Below are 20355 nucleotides of genomic sequence, written 5' to 3'. Positions count from 1 at the left end.
GGGCTTCACAGTTACAGCAGCGTTCACGGCTGAACCACGCGTTTACTCCCTCGGCCTCCCATGCATTGGCTCTACCACACCGAATCCGGTGCCTGGCTTACAGGGGACACAGTGCAGGTGGAAGTGACAGTACCTGGCACACAGCACCATCCAGAGAATGGGGAGAATGAACACCCTTCCTCATCTAGGACAGGGTGATATGAAAAAGGGCCACATGAGAACCAAGACATTTTGGTTTTTGTTTTTTTTAAAAAATCAACTTGATCACTTTCTAATGGAGTTTGGCACCAGGAAGAAAAAATTACCTCTTTTGAAAAAATTCATGTGCTTTCTTGTATCAGACAAGGGATTATTCCATATCCTGTTTTCCCTTTTTCCTCGGCTGCCAGGAAGCTCAGAATAAAAACTAAGGTCAAATGATGACATGAAAACAAATGAACATAAAACCAAAGGAAAACAGCGAAGGACCACAGGGAAGGCCTGTCTGGGAGACAGGGAAGGAGAAGGCTGTGGGTCTTATTTTCCTATGGACTAGGAGCTCCTTGGGGAAGAGATAGGTGTGGCTTTTATCCATCTTTGCCTGCACTGTGCTGAGAACAGTGCCTTGGATACAGCGGTGAAGAGAAGCAGGGATGAATGGAAGCAGGAAAATAAGTCAGGAGAGGGCAGCTGACAGTAGTTAATGTCTGAATTCAGGGCTACGCAGAGGGCCTGACATAGAGCAGGTGCTCAACCACCCACACAGTACATAACATCACAAACAAGGAAACATTCGCTGGGTCACTATATTCTTTGCGAGAAAAGAAAAAGTGTCCCAAAGGCAACATGAGGAATCTGTGCTTGAAGCATCCTATGCAACGCTGGTGACATGCAGGCCCACAGGTCCTGTTGGGGATCCTTACCCAGAACGCTCACTGCATCCCTGGACTTCTTAGCCCCTGGCTCGTAGGTGGTGACCACCCACTGCACGCCGCTGTCATCTCTGTGCACCACCACCAGCCTGGCCGGCTCATCGGGGGCCCAGCAGGCTTTGGAAGTCAGCCCGATGGGGAGAGCGGTGGAGACAGGAGGCTCGTCTTCCAGTGGACACAGCAAGGAGTGCGAGTGGAACACCTGGGGAACAGCACAGCCGGCCTCAGTGCGATGGCCTCAGTGTGATGACGGGGACGCCTCCGACCCCAGAGCACTCTCCGGCGGCTCTGCCCAGGGACCCACACCCACAGTGGCCTTCCGGGCATTAGGGAGCAGCTGTGCCACTCGCAGACCCTCCTTTCCAGGTGGCTCGGGCCAGGGAGCAGGTCAGTCCAAGCCCACGTCTGGCCAGAAGATGTCTAGGTGCACGAGTCCCAGTGAGGGCATGGGTGAGTGACTCCAGTAAACGGCTCTTCTGCTTCTGAGCAGCTGCACAGCACTGTCCTACTTCTGCCTCCAGTGTCTGCCTCCAGGATCCCTTCCTACTTCCAGGTAGTCTAGTCCCAAACACTTCTTGGTCCCTAGGACTGCTATGTCAAGAGGTCCCGCTCCTGGTGACCACTGCCAGCCCCTTCCTAAGCCTTTCTCCTCCACTGTCCCCCACCACCCTCTTCCTGAAGCCTCTCTCCTCCACTGTCCCCCACCACCCCCTTCCTGAAGCCTCTCTCCTCCACTGCCCCCGCCACCCCCTTCCTGAAACCTCTCTCCTCCACTGTCCCCCACCATCCCCTTCCTGAAGCCTCTCTCCTCCACTGTCCCCCACCACCCCCTTCCTGAAGCCTCTCTCCTCCACTGTCCCCCACCACCCCCTTCCTGAAGCCTCTCTCCTCCACTGCCCCCGCCACCCCCTTTCTGAAACCTCTCTCCTCCACTGCCCCGTCCAGACCTCTCACCTCCCCTGGCTACCAGGTCCCGGCACTGCCGCCTGATTGCCCTGCCTGCCCTAGCTCTCTTCCTGGCCTTCCTCATCCAGCCACCCAGCATGGCTCAGGCCTCTACAGGGGCTCCAACTCCGCTCTAATTTTCCAGGTCAGTTCCTGGCACTCAGGCTGGACGCCTCTGAGCCCATAAATCACCAAGACACTCCCTGGGTCCCAGGGATCTGGTGCTGGTGGTGGTGCTCAGTGCCACGGGCTGGCCATGCTGTGCCCGGTCCAGGTAATGATGCTGTCCCCCACTGCCAGCATCTCCTCATGCCTGACCTGACACCCTCTCATCCTCGCTCTCATGGAAGCTCTGTTCTCAAGCCGCTGAATGTCTATGACACTCCACCAAGGTGTCCCTAAGGCCCCAGCTCCTTCAGAACTAACTCTGTCCTCTAGCCAAGCCACGAACTCCTTCCGACCTGGGAGCAACACAGCAGCCTGGAAAGAGCAGCGGCTCTGGGGAGAGGCCGGCACCACCACTGCCCAGCTGGTGGCCCTGAGTGGCCGCAGGCGTGGTCCTGTGCGAGAAGCCATCCTCCCAGATGCATGTGCAAGACCGGGCACACAACCCACTCCCTATGCACACAAAGCCTGGCCCTTGGGACAAGGGACACAGCCCAGCACTGACCTTGGGGCTCAGGTCTGAGTCCTGGGCCAATGTGAACACCCACTGGCAGTCGGGAGAGCAGAGCAGGCTGGCGGGGTGGTTCGGGAACACACTCACCCTGGACAGCACCTGCAGCCCGGGCACCGTGAGCGTGTAGAGTGTTCCATCGGCACAGGCCGCCTGCAATGCGAAGTGCAGTGACCACCTGTGTCCTGTCCTCACCCAAGGACCAGGTGGCCACATAACTCCTTCCTCACTGGGGTGAAATGACAATTAAGTCAAAAGTAATGAATTACTCAAACAATATGAGAGCAAACCCTCTCCTCCCTCCACACAGAAGCCCTTGCTATCCTCATGCTCAAATGCGAGCTGCAGCCTGCCCTGCCTTTTCTGTTTCCAAATACTCTTTGGAAATCTCTTCTCATCAGAAGACTTTTTTCCAGGACTTTTTACTTTGTCCCTTTATGATGGAAATTTGGGTTGTTTACAAATTCTGTTACCATGAACGATCTTTGTGTGGCAATGCCAATATTTCCCCCTGAGAGGTCCCTACAACTGGAATTGTTAGGTCCAAAGAGTATCAGATTTAAAACTTCTAACAGGAAAAAGGCAAGCTTTATTAAAAGTGTTCAATCTATATTCTTACTTGCCATGTATAAAAATATTTATTTTTCATCACACTTATTATAATACCGATTTTTTTTTATGTGTTTGCTCATCCAGTAGGTCAAAAGCCTTGTTGTGATGCTACTTTCTTGGTTATGAGTTGGGTTTCACTCCTTTACACATTATTGGCCACTTGTACTTTTTTCTATGAGTTGACTATTCATGTCCTCACCTATTTTTCTACTAGATCTCTATGCTTCAAAAAATATGATATTAATGCCTTGTTAAATAAGCTACAGTGTTTTCTCCTGATTTTTTATGTCTCAATTTTATAATACTCTATAGTTCAGATGTTTTTAATTTTTTAGGTAAATCTGTGTATTTTTTTAGTTCCAGGTTTTGTCTTGCCTAGCAAGGCCAGGCACATCCCAGATTGATTTTAAAAACCAGTTAGTTATCCCTCGGATAATTTTATAACTGCCTTTTACATTTTTAAAACATATTTTTATTGATTTCAGAGAGGAAGGAATAGGGGGAGAGAGACAGAAACATCAATGATGAGAGAGAATCATTGATAGGCTGCCGCATGCCCCCTTCCTGGGGATCGATCCCACAACCCAGGCATGTGCCCTTGACCGGAATCAAACCCGGGACCCTTCAGTCCACAAGCCAATGCTCTATCCACTGAGCCAAACCAGCTAGGGCTAACTGCCTTTAAATTTAGTTTTAATTATTCTAAATGTATTTCCACAGATGGAGTGATATGGGAATGGCTTAGCTTCTCTCTCCTAATGGTCAAGGGCTCCATTTCTTGAATGGCTTGTCCTTCACCTACTGTTTTAAAAAAACGTTTTTCACAGACATTTGCACCTGGAACACAATCTGGACTTTCTTTTCCTGAAAACACTTGTTCTTACTGGCCAAGAAAATACAAACACTTCACAACGCATAGAAAACAGCAACAAACAAGGTCATGAAAAGAAAAAGTGAGAAGCAACACATTTAAGCTGATAAAACTATTCCACCAAAGGAAAACCAGGAATCAGGGATCTGTAGCCACATGGATGGAAGTTAAGTATCACAATACAAGCATATGAAGGGACATCTGGAATCAGAAATTCAACACTCAGAATGGAAACGGATAAAAAAAAATATTAAATAAGAGAAATTACTTCAGAAAAGATACTGATGAAAAAGTTATCTCGCCCTGGCCGGGTGGCCCTGTGCACCAAAAGATCGCCAGTTTGATTCCCGGTGAGGGCACATGCCCAGGTTGCACGTTTGGTTCCTGATCGGGGTGGCATATGGGAAGCAACCAATAGATGTTTTTCTCTCACATCAATGTTTCTCTCTCTCCCTTCCTCTCTCTCTAAAAAAAAAAAATCAGTAAAAACATTAGGAAAAAAGAAAGAAAAAGTTACTTCACAAATGAAGATAACAGCCCTAGTCAGTTTGGCCTGTGGACGGAAGGGTCCCGGGACCAATTCCAGGGAAGGGCTTGTACTTCGGTTGCAGGCTTGGTACCTGGCCCCAGTTGGGGTGCATGCGGGAGGATATGTTTTTATTGGTATTACAGAGACAGAAAGGGAGAGAGAGAGAAACACTGATCAGTTTGCCTCCTGTACTTGACCCAACTGGAGACTAAACTCACAACCAGTATGTGCCCTGACCAGGAATGGAACCCACCACCTTTGGTGTACGGGACACTCCAACCAACTGAGCCACCTGGCCAGGGCTAGTTGGTACTATTCTTATCCCTTAGTTAGCTTTAAGTGTGTGATGGCTGCTATGTCTGAAAGAGAAATAATGTGAGGCCTGGGGTACTGGTACCCTTTTCCAGAAAGGATTTTCGTTTACTCTGACCAGGTGATAGGAGGCTGAGCTGCAGGAGGCTGAGCTGCAGCAGGTGAAAAGACTGTTTACTCTCAGCCCAGCCTTACTGCCAGGTTGCAACACCTGATAATCCACCCAAAGCTCCAACTCTCCATGGCCCTTGGCTGGGAGACGGCTAGCACCCACAGAGGCTCCTGAGCGCCGGGCACTCACCAGCAGGAAGGGGCCCTCTGGATGGTCAGAGGCCTCCAATGCAGACGAGTGTGTAGGCAGGCAGAAGGAGGCTGACTCCCGCCCGCTCTCTGCTTCCCACACTTTGATGAGTCCCTGTGCGTCCACGGTGACAACCAGCTGCAGCTGAGGGTAAGTCACCAAATTCACCAGAGCATCAGGCTGTAGAGGGCTCGACCAGATCTCCATGCCCTGGGCAACAACAAAATTAATATAAGAACTTATATAGAGCAGTTTATTTCATAAACTCACATTCTTTTCATTCATCCCTCAACCAGCACACACTGGGACATGCAGGTGAAAGGACCCCATCCCCATCCTCACAGGACTAACCAACAGCAGGGCAGGGAATACCACGGAGGTGGCTGAGTGTGGGTGTGTAGAGACTTTGGGGGGGACTGGGTGGCATCACCAGGTGGGCCCAGGGTGGGGTCCTGCATGCACACAGGCCGGTATGTCTGCTGCACTTCCGGTGGTGACCTACAGCTCCGCTGAGGAAGGCTGGGCAGGGAGGCGGGATCCAGCACTACACACCCGGCTGGGACCTGGCCACGAATCCCTGCACACAGAGCCTCCACACGGAGCAACTCGTCCAGACCTGGGTAGTCAGTTTCACCGATAAGCTAATCGGGCTTGTGGATATGAATGGCTTGTGTTGCATATCTGCAGCTGCCCTGGCCAGGACACCCACTTCCCTACAGTGAACCCAGCAGTACCACCACAGGCCAGCCCTGGCCCAGGCCCATGCCCACGCCCAGAGGAAAACCAGTGGCCCAAGCTGGGTCGAATCCATGGTCTCTTCCCGGGATTCTGAGAACTGGATTGGAGAGGTCAAGAGCCCAAGTGCCAGAGGGCCCACGGTACATTAAGACAGGGCATCCGAGAACCAACCCACTAGCCACTGTTCTGAGTCTCCAGAGCTCACACACAGGTTTCTTTCCAATTTGGGGTTATTCTGACCTTTTTTCTATTATGTTATCTCTGTATCATGGTCTCTATCTCTTTTCCCACACCTGGTATCTCAGTATTCTTCCACTAGTTTCTTTCTTCCCCACAGGCCGACAAATCAACAGTTGATTTCTGTTGCTCAGCTAACATGCCATCAGTGGGGCAGAACTTGGCCTGTGGACGGACTGAGGGTGAGCTTCGGAGGACACAGGGTGTTTACCAGTGGTTAGTGGCAGGAAGTGGGCGAAGGAGCAGTTAAACTCCCCTTCCTATTTCAGAATGGGAAGCAGTGGCCAGCGGAACAGGGCAGAAAGATGCTGACCAGCGATGGTCTGGGGACTCCACTCGATGTGGCCCAGGAAAGAGGCGTGGGGGCTGGGGGTGTTGGAAGCTGCTAGTGGCACCAGATACTTCAAAGCTAGAAAAAGACAACTCAAACCCTAGAATTCTCCAGGTAACAGCAAATAAAACATGGAGACAAATATTGTGAATACATAGAAAACTAAAAAAAAAATTTTAAAGAATAATTACAGACTGCAGGAAAAGCAAAATGTTAGTTTACCTCAAGGCTTGGCTGTGAAAAGCATTGACATAATTGTGGGGGAGCACGGAAGACTTGGTTGGAAAATCTGTAAGGAGGAAATTCTGACCGAGGAGCGTTGGCTGAAGGCACCAACCCGTTTATTGGAATTCCCTAGGGGGTTTGGCTGAAGGTGATTGCCCCTAATTGTTCCTCGACCTTTCCCAACAAGTCTGTGTACATTTAGACCCTTGGGTGTTTACCGGAATATTTATGCCTAATCTTTAGACGTCCTTGCTTAAAGGACACTGCAGACACATGTGTCCTCCCACGAATGCTTACCCTACTAATTGTATCTAAAAGTTAAACACAAAGGCTGGTGGTGGTGCACAGAGATGACAACAAATACTCAAGGTAATGCATAGCAAAGACCTACAAACAAGACTATTCTACCCAGCAAAGCTATTACTTAGAATTAAAGAGCAGATAAAGATCTTCTCAGACAAGAAAAAGCTAAAGGTGTTCATCCCACCAAACTAGTATTAAATGAAATGCTGAAGGGTATTCCTTAAGAAGATGAAGAGGAAGAAGAAGAAAGTAGAGGAAGAAGAGAAGAAGGAAGAGGGGGAGGAGGAGGAGGAGGAGGAGGAGGAGGAGGAGGAGGAGAATGATGATAAAAAACGTGAACAATAAAAAGGCAATAAATACATATCTATCAACAATTGAAGCTAGAAATCAAAGGAACAAGGAATCTAGGGAACAAATAAAATGATGAATAAAACAGAACCAGAGGCACTGAAACATGGAGCAGACTGACGAACTCAGAGGGAAGGGGAAAGGGGGGCAGGAAGAGATTAACCAAAGAACATATATGCATATATGCATTACCTATGGACACAGAAAATAGGGTGGTGAAGGCCTAGGGCAAGGAGGGAACCAGGTGGAAGGGGAAAATGGGGGGGGGGGGTGGAAATATATGTAATGTTCTCAACAATAAATATTTTAAGAAAAAGGAAAAAAAAGTATTTTCTAAAAGCATGACGATAATTTAAAGAAACTTTGGGACAACATGAAACAAAACAACATTCAGATCATAGTGTACCCATAGGGAGAAGAGAGTGAGCAAGAGAAAGAGAACCTGTTGGAATAAATAATGACAAAACACTCCCCTAAGCTGGGGAAGGAAAAAGCCACACATGTTCAGGAAACACAAATGGTACCAATCAAGAGGAATCAAAAGACACCCACTCTAAGACACATCATAATTAAAATGGCAAACATTAAGGACAAAAAGAGAATCTTAAGGGCCACAAGAGAGAGAGAGTAAATGCCCTACAAGGGAGCTCCCATAAGGCTATCAGGAGATTTCTCAACAGAAACACTACAGGCCAGAAGGGAATGGCATGAAGTGTTCAAAGTAATGAAAAGAAGGAATCTGAAATCAAGACTACTGAAATCCAGGAAGGCTATCATACAAAATAGATGGGGAAATAAAGAGAATTTCAGACAAAAAAAAAGGCTAACGGGGTTTATCATCATCAAACCAGCACTACAGGAAATGTTAAAGGCACTACTGTAATAAGAAGAAACATATATAGAGAGAAACATAGGCCTAAAGAATAAAAATGGCAATGAATAAGTACCTATCAATAGTAACCTTAAATGTAAATGGATTAAATGTTCCAATCAAAAGACATAGGGTAGATCAATAGATAAGAAAACATGACTGAAATATGCTATCTACAAAAGACGTACCTCAGAACAAAAGACTTCTCACAGGATAAAAGTGAAGGGAGGAAAAAAATATTCCATGCAGATGGAAATGAAAAAAAAAAAGGGGGTAGCAATACTTATATCTGACAAAATAGACTTTAAAGCAATAGCCTTAACAAGAGACCCCAAAAAAGTCCATTACATAATACTAAATGGATCAATCCATCAAGAAATAATAACCCTAGTAAACATTTATGCACCCAATATAGGATCACCTAAATATATAAAAAAAGCTCTTGGCGAACTTTAAGGGAGAGATCAACAGCAATACAGTCATAGTAGGTGATTTTAACACTCCATTGACATCACTGGATAGGTCTTCCAGACAAAAAAACACACACAAGGAAACAGAGACCTTAAACAACACACTACATCAGATGGATTTAACTGACATTTATAGAACATTCCACCTCAAAGCAGCAGAATATACATTCTTCTCAAGTGCACATGGGTCATTCTCAAAGATAGACCACATGTTAGGACACAAAATAAGTTTCTACAAGTTTAAGAGAGCTGAAATCAGATCAAATATCTTCTTAAACCACAGTGGCATGAAATTAGAAATCAACCACAATATAAAACACTAAAAAAAATTCAAACACACAGAGAATAAATAGTATGTTTTTAAACAATAAAGGGTTACCAATGAAATAAAAAAGAAATAAAAAACTTCCTGGAAATAAATGAATTTGAACACTCAGCAACCCCCAAATCTATGGGACACAGCAAAAGCAATTCTGAGAGGGAAGTTCATAGTATTACAGGCATACCTCACTAAACAAGAAAAAGCTCTAATAAACAATCTAACACTACAACTAAAAGAATTAGAAACAGAACAACAAGAAAAGCCCAGAGTAAGCAGAAGGAAGGAAAAAAATTAGAGCAGAAATAAATGGCAGAGACAAAAAAACAAAACAAAAAAATCAATAAAACCATGAACTGGTTCTTTCAAAAGATAAACAACATTGGTAAAGCTTTAGCTGGACTCATCAAGAAACTAAGAGAGAGGACCCAAGTAAATAAAATCAGTAATAAAAGTGGAGAAGCAAGCACTGACACTACAGACATACAAAGGATTGTAAGAAAATACTATGAACAAACTATATGCCAAGTTGGACAATGTGGATGAAATGAACAAATTCCTAGAAAAATACAATCTCTCAAAACTGAATCAGGAAAAATCCGAAAACCTGAATAGGCCAATAACAACTGATGAAAGAGAAGCAGTAATCAAAAACTCCCAGCAAACAAAAGCCCGGGTCCGGAATTCTTCACAGAGGAGTTTTACCAAACATTCAAATAAGAACTATCACCTATACTCCTCAAACTATTCCAAAATATCCAAGAAAAAGGAACACTTCCAGGCTCTTTTTATGAGGCCAGCATTACCCTAATCCCAAAACCAGATAAAGACACTACAAAGAAAATTACAGGCCAATACCCCTGATGAACACAGATGCTAAAATCCTCAACAAAATATTAGCAAATCGGATCCAGTAATATATTAAAAAGATCATACACCATGAACAAGTGGAATTTATTCCAGGGATGCAAGCCTGGTACAATATTCACAAATCAACAAACATGATACAACACACAAACAAATTAAAAGACAAAAATCACATGATCATATCAATAGATGCAAAAAAAGCATCTGACAAAACCCAACACCCATTTTTTGATAAAAACTCTCAGCAAAGTGGGAATAGAGGGCTCATGCCTCAACATTATAAAGGCCATATATGACAAACCTACAGCCAACATCATAGTCAATGAGCAAAAACTGAAAGCATAGCCCCTAAGAACAGGAATAAGACAGGGATGTCCACTTTTACCACTCTTATTCAACCTAGTACTGGGAGTCCTAGCCACAGCAATCAGACAAGCAGAAATAAAAGGCATCAAAATTAGAAAGGAGGAAGTAAAACTATCATTATTCACAGATGACATGATACTGTACAAAGAAAAACCCTAAAGACTCCACCAAAAAACTACTAGATCTAATAAATGAATTTGACAATATAGCAGGATGCAAAATCAACACCCGAAAATCGATGGCTTTCTTTTACACCAATAATGAATTTTCAGGAAGAGAAACTAAACAGACGATCCCATTTCCCATTGCAACAAACAAATTAAGATACTTAGGAATAAACTTAACCAAAGAGGCAACAGACCTATACTCAGAAAACTACAGGACGCTGAAAAAAGAGATAGAAAAAGATATAAACAAGTGGAAGATTATATTGTGTTCATGGATTGGTAGAATCAAAATCATTAAAATGTCCATACTACCCAAGGCAATCTATAGATTTAATGCAATCCCTTTTAAAATACCAATGGCATATTTCACAGAGCTAGAACAAATACTTCAAAAACTTATATGAAATTAAAAAAGACCCCAAATAGCTGCAGCAATCTTGAGAAAGAAATCCAATGTTGGAGGGATCACAATACCAGATTTCAAGTTATACTACAAAGCCACCATAATCAAAACAGCTTGGTACAGGCACAAGAACAGGCATATAGATCAAAACAGAACAGAGAACCCAGAAATCAACCCAAGCAATTATGCTCAATTAATATTTGACAAAAGAGGCAAGAGCATACAATGGGGTAAAGGTAGTCTCTTCTATAAACGGTGCTGGGAAAACTGGACAGGTACATGCAAAAGAATGAAACTAGACTACCAACTTATACCATACACAAGAATAAACTTAAAATGGATTAAAGACTTAAATATAAATTGGGAAAACATAAAAATCCTAGAAGAAAACAAAGCAACAAAATATCTGAAATCTCATGTAGCAGAATTTTCACAGATACATCTCCTGGGGCAAGAGAAACAAAGGAAAAAATAAACAAATGGGACTGCATCAAACTAAAAAACTTCTGCACAGCTAAAGAAAGCTGTCAAGTTGAAAAGAGAACCCACTGCACGGGAGAACATTTTTGCCGATGATACATCTGGTTAGAGGTTAATCTCCAAAAAAAACCCCAAACATATATATAAAGTACTCATACAACTCAACAAAGGAAGACCAACAACCCAATTAAAAAGTGGGCAGAGGACATAAATAAACACTTATCTAAAGAGGACATACAACAAAAGTCCTGGAGACATATGAATAAGTGCTCAACATCACTAATCATCAGAGATGCAAATTAAAGCAGCAATGAGGTACCACCTCACACCTGCCAGAATAGCTACCATCAACAAATCAACAAACAACGAGTGCTGGTAAGGATGTGGAGAAAAAGGAACCCAAGTACACTGCTGGTGGGAATGCAGACTGGTACAGCCACAATAGAAAACAGTGTGGAGTTTCCTCAAAAAAAAAAAAATTAAAAATGGAACTGCCATTTGACCCAGTGATCCCACTGCTAGGAATATATCCTAAGAATCCCAAATACGATCAGAAAGAATATATTCAAAAGCAAAACAAATGATAACTAACTCATTCCAAAACAGCTCTAGCCCTCCTGCCCACGTTCCCACACCCTCTCTGATTTTCCTTTCCAAGTCCCTCCCGCTTCCTGGAGTCCCTTACAGGACCTGGTTTGGAATCCTGCAGCCATCTGGAATCCTGGGCTGGTGTCTAGTTGGTGATCACACATCAACAGCCACTAGTGGCCTCAGACCTGAGTGGGCCATTTCAAAAGCACCACCTGCCATCACCAAAGAAACATACCTCACACCCGTTCTTACGGTTTCTACTGTAAAGTCTGGGCAGAGCAGGGACCCAAGGCTGGCACAGGGGTATGAGAATGCAACTCCCCCTAGCCAGCTACTCATGCAGACTGAAAAGGAAGGCTCAGGTCACGGTCAGGTCGCTCTCTTACGGGCCAGAAGAGGAATGATCTGTGGGGAGTTCGGTAGAGCCTCCAAGGGTCCTGCTTGGAGACTGCCCTCCGCTCTGTGCACTATGTTCAAGTGCAAGGAACCTGTCACTTCCAGCAGAACTGAGCCACAGAAAGATAACCACCCACCTCACCATGTGGTACTAGGGTGCCGTTGCCTGTCTAGGGCTTCTGGAAATGTGAAGTAATCTACAGTTTTCCAGGAAAGGACCCATTATAAGAGGCCTGGTTACATCCATGTATGGCCGGGCAGAACCCTGAATTTACAGGGAACCACACACTCAGAGACACTCCCTCTCCCAGGCTGTCTGTACGTGTATAAAATTAGGATGATAATACCGAGTAGTCTGCTCAGCTGCTGTGAGAATCAAATGAGAAAATGGATAGAAAAGCTTTTAAACTAAGAGCACCAGCAACGTGTGAAATACTAATCAAGTTTCAAGGTTTTAACACTAAGCTTGCACTGGGGGTGACTAAAAGCTGCAGTTCCCTGGGCTCAACCACCCAGGGGCCAGCACTGAGCACAGCAGTGCCCCTCCTCTTCCCCCCCCCCCCCCCCCATCGCCCTCCACACACACACTTGTGCAAACAGCCCTGTGCAGAGGAAGTTAGAAGCAGGTCATTTGCGATCACTCATACGCGTTTCAAGCATGACCTGGCATGGCGTCTGAGCCCCTTGCCGCTCAGATTTCTCATCTGTACAATGGGGCTCCCACTCCTCACCTCAGAGGTCACCTGTGATGCCTAATGACACCGAAGACACTCAGTGCTCCTCATGGCCCCCTCCAGGCCACTCACCGCATGTAGATTCCAGGCACGCACAGTGCCATCTGAGGACGCAGTGCACACCACAGACTTCTCCCGCCTGTCAAAGCAGTACTCGTTGGGTGAGATGTAGGCCAGCTTAGCTATCTCTCCTGAAAGAGAACAGACTTGCCTCAAATGGACACTCCTGCCTGGAGTGTGAGCACAACCTGGGAAGGGCAGGCGAGACAATCACTCCCCTTTCTGTCCCTGCAGCACAACAGGCGCAGATTGGGAGACAGCGGTGGACAGAAAGGGCTAGGGCTTTAGACTTACAACTTGGGTTTCATGCCCAGGACTGCCCACAGCCTACCAGCCCCAAAACGATGAAATAGATGCAATGAGCCCTCCTCACAGGGTTACAGTGACTGTCAATGACAACATCGATGTCGAACCCAGCATGGAACATACCCGTCAAGTGGCATTTTCCAACTCACTGGCTAAAACACAAAATGCCATGGGACCGGACCAGGGAGAGTGAGTGGTGGGAAAGCGGGCAGCTACCACACTCCCAACACCATACCTTTGTGCCCGGCAAGGGCTTTGCAAACGAAGTCCTTCTCTGGCCGCCCAGATTCCACTCGGAAGTCCAGCTCGGATCGGCAGAGGTAGTACTGTTTCCATGTCTGTGTGCCCCGCGTCACCTGGGAGTCTTTACAGGAGGACCAGCGTCTCAGACACAACTGCCTGAAAACAGACCATGTCCAAGGCAGGGCAGAACAGTCATCAGCAGGTACTGTGGTACCAACAGGCCAGCTTCGCCATCTATCAGACTGAACACCTCACTATGCCTGTGTAGACCGCATTTCCTCTACTGTTAAAGGGGGACATGAAGAGATAACGCAATGAGTGCTTTGGGTGTATCCAGTCAATCTGCAGAAGTAGGTCTGATTGCCATTCTGCACGAGGACAGAGAGGCAGAGAGAAGTAAACACTTGCCTATGGTTATGCAGCCATAACCATTCCAAGGCTCTGCATATTTTGAAGTATCTAACTCTTACTACTGAATTGTGTATCTTTCCCTTCAATTCTGTCAGCCCTTCGTGTATTTTGCTGCTGTTAGTAGGTGTATATATGTTCATAAATTTTATTTTTTATTGATTTCTGAGAGGAAGGGAGAGGGAGAGAAAGATAGAAACATCAATGATGAGAGAGAATCATTGATTGGCTGCCTCCTGCACACCCCACACTGGAGATGGAGCCCACAATCTGGGCATGTGCCCTGACTAGGAATTGAACCGTGACCTCCTGGTTCATGGGTCGATGCTCAACTGCTGAGCCACGCCAGTTGGGCTGTTTATAAATTTTAGATCTTGATGGATTAACCTGTACTTTTTATCTTAAAGTCTATTTTGTCTGATATTAGCCTGGCCATTCCAGCTCTCTTTTGGTTACTGTTTGCATAGTACATCTGTTTCCATTCTTTTATTTTCAACCTGAGCCTCTGAATCTAAACTGTGTCTATTATAGTTTAGATTCCTATAGTTTCGCTGCCTTTTTATTGGAGTGCTCAATCCATATACATTCACTGTAACTAAAAAGATAGCATTTACATGTCATTTACTTATTTCTATGCATTTTTCCTTCTCATACTCTATCATTGTCTTCTTTTATATTCAGTATTTTTTAGTGTCCTATTTTAATTCCCTGTTGTTTCTCACACCATAGTTTTTTGAATTCATAATGGTTGCTTTGGCGATTACTATTAAAATATTTATCTTTTATTTTTTTACTTTAAACAAAATTATTTTTTTTCTTTTTGTTAATTCTTACCTGAGGATACTTTTCCCATTGATTTTTAGAGAGAGTGGAAGGGAGGGAGGAGGAGAAAGAGAAAGAGAAAAGACATATATTATTGTAACCTTAAAAGTAAATGGAGTATCCCTAGCTAGCTTGGCTCAGTGGACCGAAGAGTCCTGGGTTTGAGTCCAGTCAAGGGCATGTACCTTGGTTACAGGTCTGTGTCTCTCTCACATCAATGTTTCTGTCTTTCCCTCTCTCTTCCACTCTCCCTAAAAACTAATGTAAAGATATCCTCAGGTGAAGATCAACAACAATTAAAAAAAGTAAATGGAGTAAATGCTTTCATCAAAAGAGATAGGGGCAGCTGAATGGATACATAAATACGACCCAACTATATGCTGTCTACAAGAGATGCACCTCAGAACAACAGTCTCACATAGGATCAGAGTGAAGGGATGGAAAAAAAAATTTCCATGCAAGTAGAAAAAAAAAGCTGGGGTAGCAAAACTTGTATCTCACAAAATAGACTTCAAAATGAAGGCCACCACAAGAAACAACAGAGGTCACTGCATAATATTAAAGGGATCGATCAAATAAGAGGCTGGAATCTTGTTACATTCATACCATGGAATACCAGAAGAACAAACACTCCAAAATTTATATGGAACCAAAAAAGACCCCAAATAGCTGAAGCAATCTTAAGAAAGAAGAACAAAGTTGGAGGGATCAAAATACCAGATATCAAGTTATACTACAAAGCCACTGTAATCAAAATAGCCTGGTACTGGCACAAGAACAGGCATATAGATCAATGGAACAGACCAAAGATCCCAGAAATCAACCCAAGCTATTACACTCAATTAATATTTGACGAAGGAGGCGAGAACATACAATGGAGTCAAAACAGTCTCTTCAATAAATGATGTTGAGAAAATTGGACAGATACATGTAAGAAAATGAAACTAGGCCACTAACTTAGACCATACACAAGAATAAACTCAAAATGGATAAAGGACTTAAATGTACGACATGAAACCATAAAAAAAAAAAAAAAAAAAACAACCTTAGAAGAAACTATGGGCAGCAACATCTCAAACATCTCTTCCTCAAAAAACTGAAAATGGAACTCCCATTTGGCCCTGTGATCCCACTTCTAGGAATATATCCCAGGAAACCAGAAACACCAATCAGAAAGGATATATGCACCCCTATGTTCATAGCAGCACAATTCACCATAGCTAAGATTTGGAAACAGCCTAAGTGCCCATCAGCAGATGAATGGATTAGAAAACTGTGGTACATCTACACGATGGAATACTATGCTGCTCTAAAAAGGAAGGAACTCTTACCATTTGCAACAGCATGGATGGAACTGGAGAGCATTATGCTAAGTGAAATAAGCCAGTCAATGAAGGAAAAACACCACATGATCTCACTCATTCATGGATAATAGAGACCATTATAAACTTTTGAACAATAATAGATACAGAGGCAGAGCTGCCTCAAACAGATTGTCAAACTGCAGCGGGAAGGCCGGGGAGGGTTGGGGGGCAGGAGGTAGGGGGGTAAAAGATCAACTAAAGGACTTGTATACATGCATATAAGCATAACCAATGGACATAAGACACTGGGGGATAGGGGAGGCTAGGGGACTGTCTAGGGCGGGGGGATAAAATGGACACATATGTAATACCCTTTGTAATATTTTAAGCAATAAAAAAAAAAAAAAAAAAAAAACCCAGATCCAGAGATACAGAAGCATGGAACAGACTGTGGAATCCCAGAGGGAAGGTGGGGGAGGGTGGGTGGGCAGAGAACCACCAAAGACTTTATATGCATACTAGGAGCCCAGCGCGCGATTAGAAATTGTGTGGTGCCCCCCACCCTCCGGTCTGGTCCTGCCTCCCTCTCTGGCCCTTAAAGCAGCTGCTGCTGATCAGGCCCTCCGCTAGCACAGGTGCCCAGAGGCCCCTGCCGACCCACCCCTGATGATGCATGTGCACAACCTCCTGTCCGGTCAACCCGTTATGGCATCCTGGTTAATTAGCATATCTCTCTATTATATATATATAGTTTATATAGATATAGATATAGATATAAATATAGATATAAATATATAGATAGATATGCATAACCCATGGACACAAACAATAGGGTGGTGAAGGCCTGGGATGGGAAGAGAGGGGAGGAGGAGGGGCAGGCTAGAAGGGGTCAATGGGGGGAAAAAGGGTTATATGTAATACTTTCAACAATAAGGATTGAATATGGAAAAAAAAAAAAAAAAGCCGAGTCAACTGTGCTTAAATTAGCTGATTTATAGTCTCTGTCTACTGGGTCCAATGTCTAGGCTTCCTTGGGGACAGTTTCTCTTGTGTCCTTTGTTAATGCATGTTAGCCATACTTTATTTCTTTGCATGACTTATAACTTTGGTTGAAAACTGAAGATTTTAAATGACATACGTATTGTGGAACTCTATAAATCCGATGCCCCCTTCCCCAGGTGTGTTATTTATGCTGTTTGTTATTATTATTTGTTTAGTGATGTTTCTTAACTAATTCTGCAAAGTCTATAGCAGGGGTGGGCAAACTTTTTGACTTGAGGGCCACAATGGGTTCTTAAACTGGACTGGAGGGCCGGAACAAAAGCATGGATGGAGTGTTTGTGTGAACTAATATAAATTCAAAGTAAACATCATTACATAAAAGGGTACGGTCTTTTTTTTTTTTTTAGTTTTATTCATTTCAAACGGGCCGGATCTGGCCCGCGGGCCGTAGTTTGCCCACGGCTGCTCTATAGTCTTTGTTACATCTGGTCACTTAAGTCCCTGCTCAGTTAAATTACTGCTCACTAATGATTGGACAGAGATTTTCTAATCATCTAGAACAGGGGTGGGGAATGTCTGGCCCAAGGGTTGTATAAGGCCTATGATGTCATTTGGTATGGCCCTGCCAAGGCATTCGGGGTGAGTTAAATGTTTGACTAAATACAGCATGCTAATTTTTAAGTTGATAATTCTGTAGGCCTAAGGATGATGTTATAAATATCCAAATGGCCCTTAGCAGAAAAAAAGGTTCCCCACCCCTTGTCTAGAACCACTAAGTCTCCCAGGCATTGCCAAAGGCTCTGTGTGTATGTCGGGGCATATGTTCAACACACAGCCGGGCAACTGACTGCTCTGCCTTATCCTTCATTCCTTCAAAGAATCTCAAGGTCAGCCAGAGGTGCGAGCCTAGAGCCTTAGTCAGGTCTCTCCTGAGTTAGCGCAAAGCCCTGCTTGTGCACAAGACCTAGATTTCTAGGAATAGGCCCAAGCTTTCCAAAACCCCTAAGGATATCACATTCCCAGCTTTTTGTTTTAAGTTTTTTGGTTAGCCTAACTGTCATACATCAGCTCTGACAGCCACAAAGGTAACCAACTGTCTACAACTGTTTTTGACAAATACACCAAGGTAAAGGCTTTTCAAGTGGGTGAACTTCAAGTCAGGCAAAGTAAAGAGAGCCTACGAGGTCTTCCACGAAACACCAGATTGAGGTCAAAGAGTGAGGCTCTGCTCCATTCTCCCCTTCAGTGAGTGCCAGGCTCCTGGTTTCACTGTGACTGGGAGCTACTGATATTCAAGATTCACACAGAGTTGGAGGGAGCTGTGGGAATAGGGTAAGTGAAAGCTTGCTGTTCTTACTGAGAATATGCCATTTTTTTCTTTAATAAACACTTCCCAGACTATTATAAGTCTCTGGTTAATTTCCAGAGTTATATTAAACGTTGATTTTTTTGTATTCATATCTCAATCTAAACAGTGTGAAAAGAAAAGCTAGACCAAGAAGATAATGTGTTTAAGAAAAAAGAAAGATGACACATTTCTTTGTGGAAGTGAAGTCTATTTCTACATAGTTAAGGCCATTACACATCAAACCATAGAAGGACCCATGGCCAATATTCAAGAGCAATGAGAAAATAAAATGATTTGACAATAAAAAAGGCTGTAAATAAGGTTAAAGTGTGACTATAAGTAAAGTATGTGATATGCCTCTGAAATAAAATGATGTAGCAAGTGAAACAAAAAAAATACCATGGCTCCAAAACCTTTCACAGGTGGCAATTAATAACAAAACAACCTACTGTACACAACAGAAATTATGTACCTTAAACAAAATAAAATATTTGCAATTTTACTTATAACCGAAAAGCTAACACTTAGTGTGAAGAAATGGCAGAATTTTAAAGGTCCTGAAGTATTTAAGTCATTTGCAGCACTTTCAATGTAAATTAGAAAGTACAGATTCAAAACACATGACCAGTTAACCACATTTATTCACTGTGTCCATAGGACATTTTATAGGCACAACACCAGAAATGACACGTGCATATCATGATGCTCCTGCCATGCTGTTGTCCCAGCCCCAGAAACATAAACCCAGGGCTTTTTTTACTAACATAAAACAATAACATCCCAAGAAACAACTTTATGCTTTAAAAAAAAAAAAAAAAAAAAAGGTTAGCACCAAACACTATGAAATAGTAATGAACCAAAATCCTGCCTGTGACTTGGCTAGCAGACAGCTGAACCACCTACTTGAGAAACCTGGAAGCACAACATGGTAACATGTGACATATACGTGGAGGTCAGGGAATGAACTGCTGATGAGTTTTTTTAGGTTTTTTTTTTTTTAACTATTGGCCAAAATATATTTAGTTATTTCACTCAAGTGGAAATTCCCACTCCAGCTGATCAGCAAAGATGGAAAAAAAAGACTAGGGTTTAGGGTTGGGATCCTACCCATTTTAACAGGTGAACATTGTTCTGCCAGGGCTTACAAATAGCTGCACTAATCCTCAAGTCAATTCACTTATTCCTAGTGACGCAATGTCTTTGAGAATCACATCTAAGGCATACTATTGTCTACTTACCTACAGATCAATCAATTTCCAGAACTAAATGTTATATCTACAATTGTTGAGATAAAGACTGGAATCCGAGGGGGTGGAAAAAAAAAAAAAAAAGACTGGAATCCACTAAAAGTTCTCTTACTTCAAAAGTGACTAAAGAGATTGACATCATTTTTCTAATATTAGCAATAAAAACTAAATGGAAAGCAACAAAAATAACAATGCTATATGATACTGAAAATGAAATACGGTAAGACTGGCATTGCAGAATTATAAAATACCTCAATGAAAAGTTATCCTAAAAATAAAAACAATCAAGTAAAGATTCCCTCCATGTTTGGAAGCGCCTTCATGTGTGAACAGTTATGTTCCCACAACTCCTAGCTGACAGGCAAGGATACAGTCTGTCCTATATTCAGCCAGAGGTAGAAGATCTAACATTTTTATCTTGGGGCAAAAGAAAAGATGTCAGGTTCTAAAGGAGAAATGAATAGGAAAGAAAAATTTAATAATTTAATGATTAAAATATTTTCAACTTTGTTTGCATTTTATTTAAGTGCTAATATCATACATGCCTAGATAGCTATGTTGTTATATCAGAGATTAATGAAAATAAAAGTGATTTAGTTGTGTTCAACCAGT

The 20355-nt window shown here is 43.4% G+C and overlaps 1 protein-coding gene across 7 annotated transcripts in view; it reads right to left on the bottom strand.

The window, feature by feature from the left end:
• LOC118667619 (F-box/WD repeat-containing protein 12-like) overlaps positions 1-20355 on the bottom strand; it is a 40918-nt gene that overhangs the window by 16871 nt on the left and 3692 nt on the right. For 6 of the 7 annotated variants that reach the window (XR_004971344.1, XR_004971343.1, XR_004971342.1 and 3 more), the window contains exons 3-7: positions 13605-13768; positions 13076-13194; positions 5158-5367; positions 2527-2685; positions 903-1113 (exon numbers count right to left, since the gene is read on the bottom strand). Coding sequence is in view for 3 of the 7 variants with exons in the window: in XM_036331331.1 (XP_036187224.1) it covers positions 903-1113; positions 2527-2685; positions 5158-5367; positions 13076-13194; positions 13605-13768 (863 nt within the window). In the remaining 4 variants the exon portion in view is untranslated. The remainder of the gene's footprint in view (positions 1-902; positions 1114-2526; positions 2686-5157; positions 5368-13075; positions 13195-13604; positions 13769-20355) is intronic. The other variant, XM_036331332.1, reaches the window with a different exon arrangement.

This window comes from Myotis myotis, unplaced genomic scaffold (assembly GCF_014108235.1).
Source record: "Myotis myotis isolate mMyoMyo1 unplaced genomic scaffold, mMyoMyo1.p scaffold_m19_p_12, whole genome shotgun sequence".
NCBI lineage: Eukaryota > Metazoa > Chordata > Mammalia > Chiroptera > Vespertilionidae > Myotis > Myotis myotis.
Note: the sequence above shows the minus strand (reverse complement) of the source record. Positions and strands in the feature narration are given on the sequence as shown.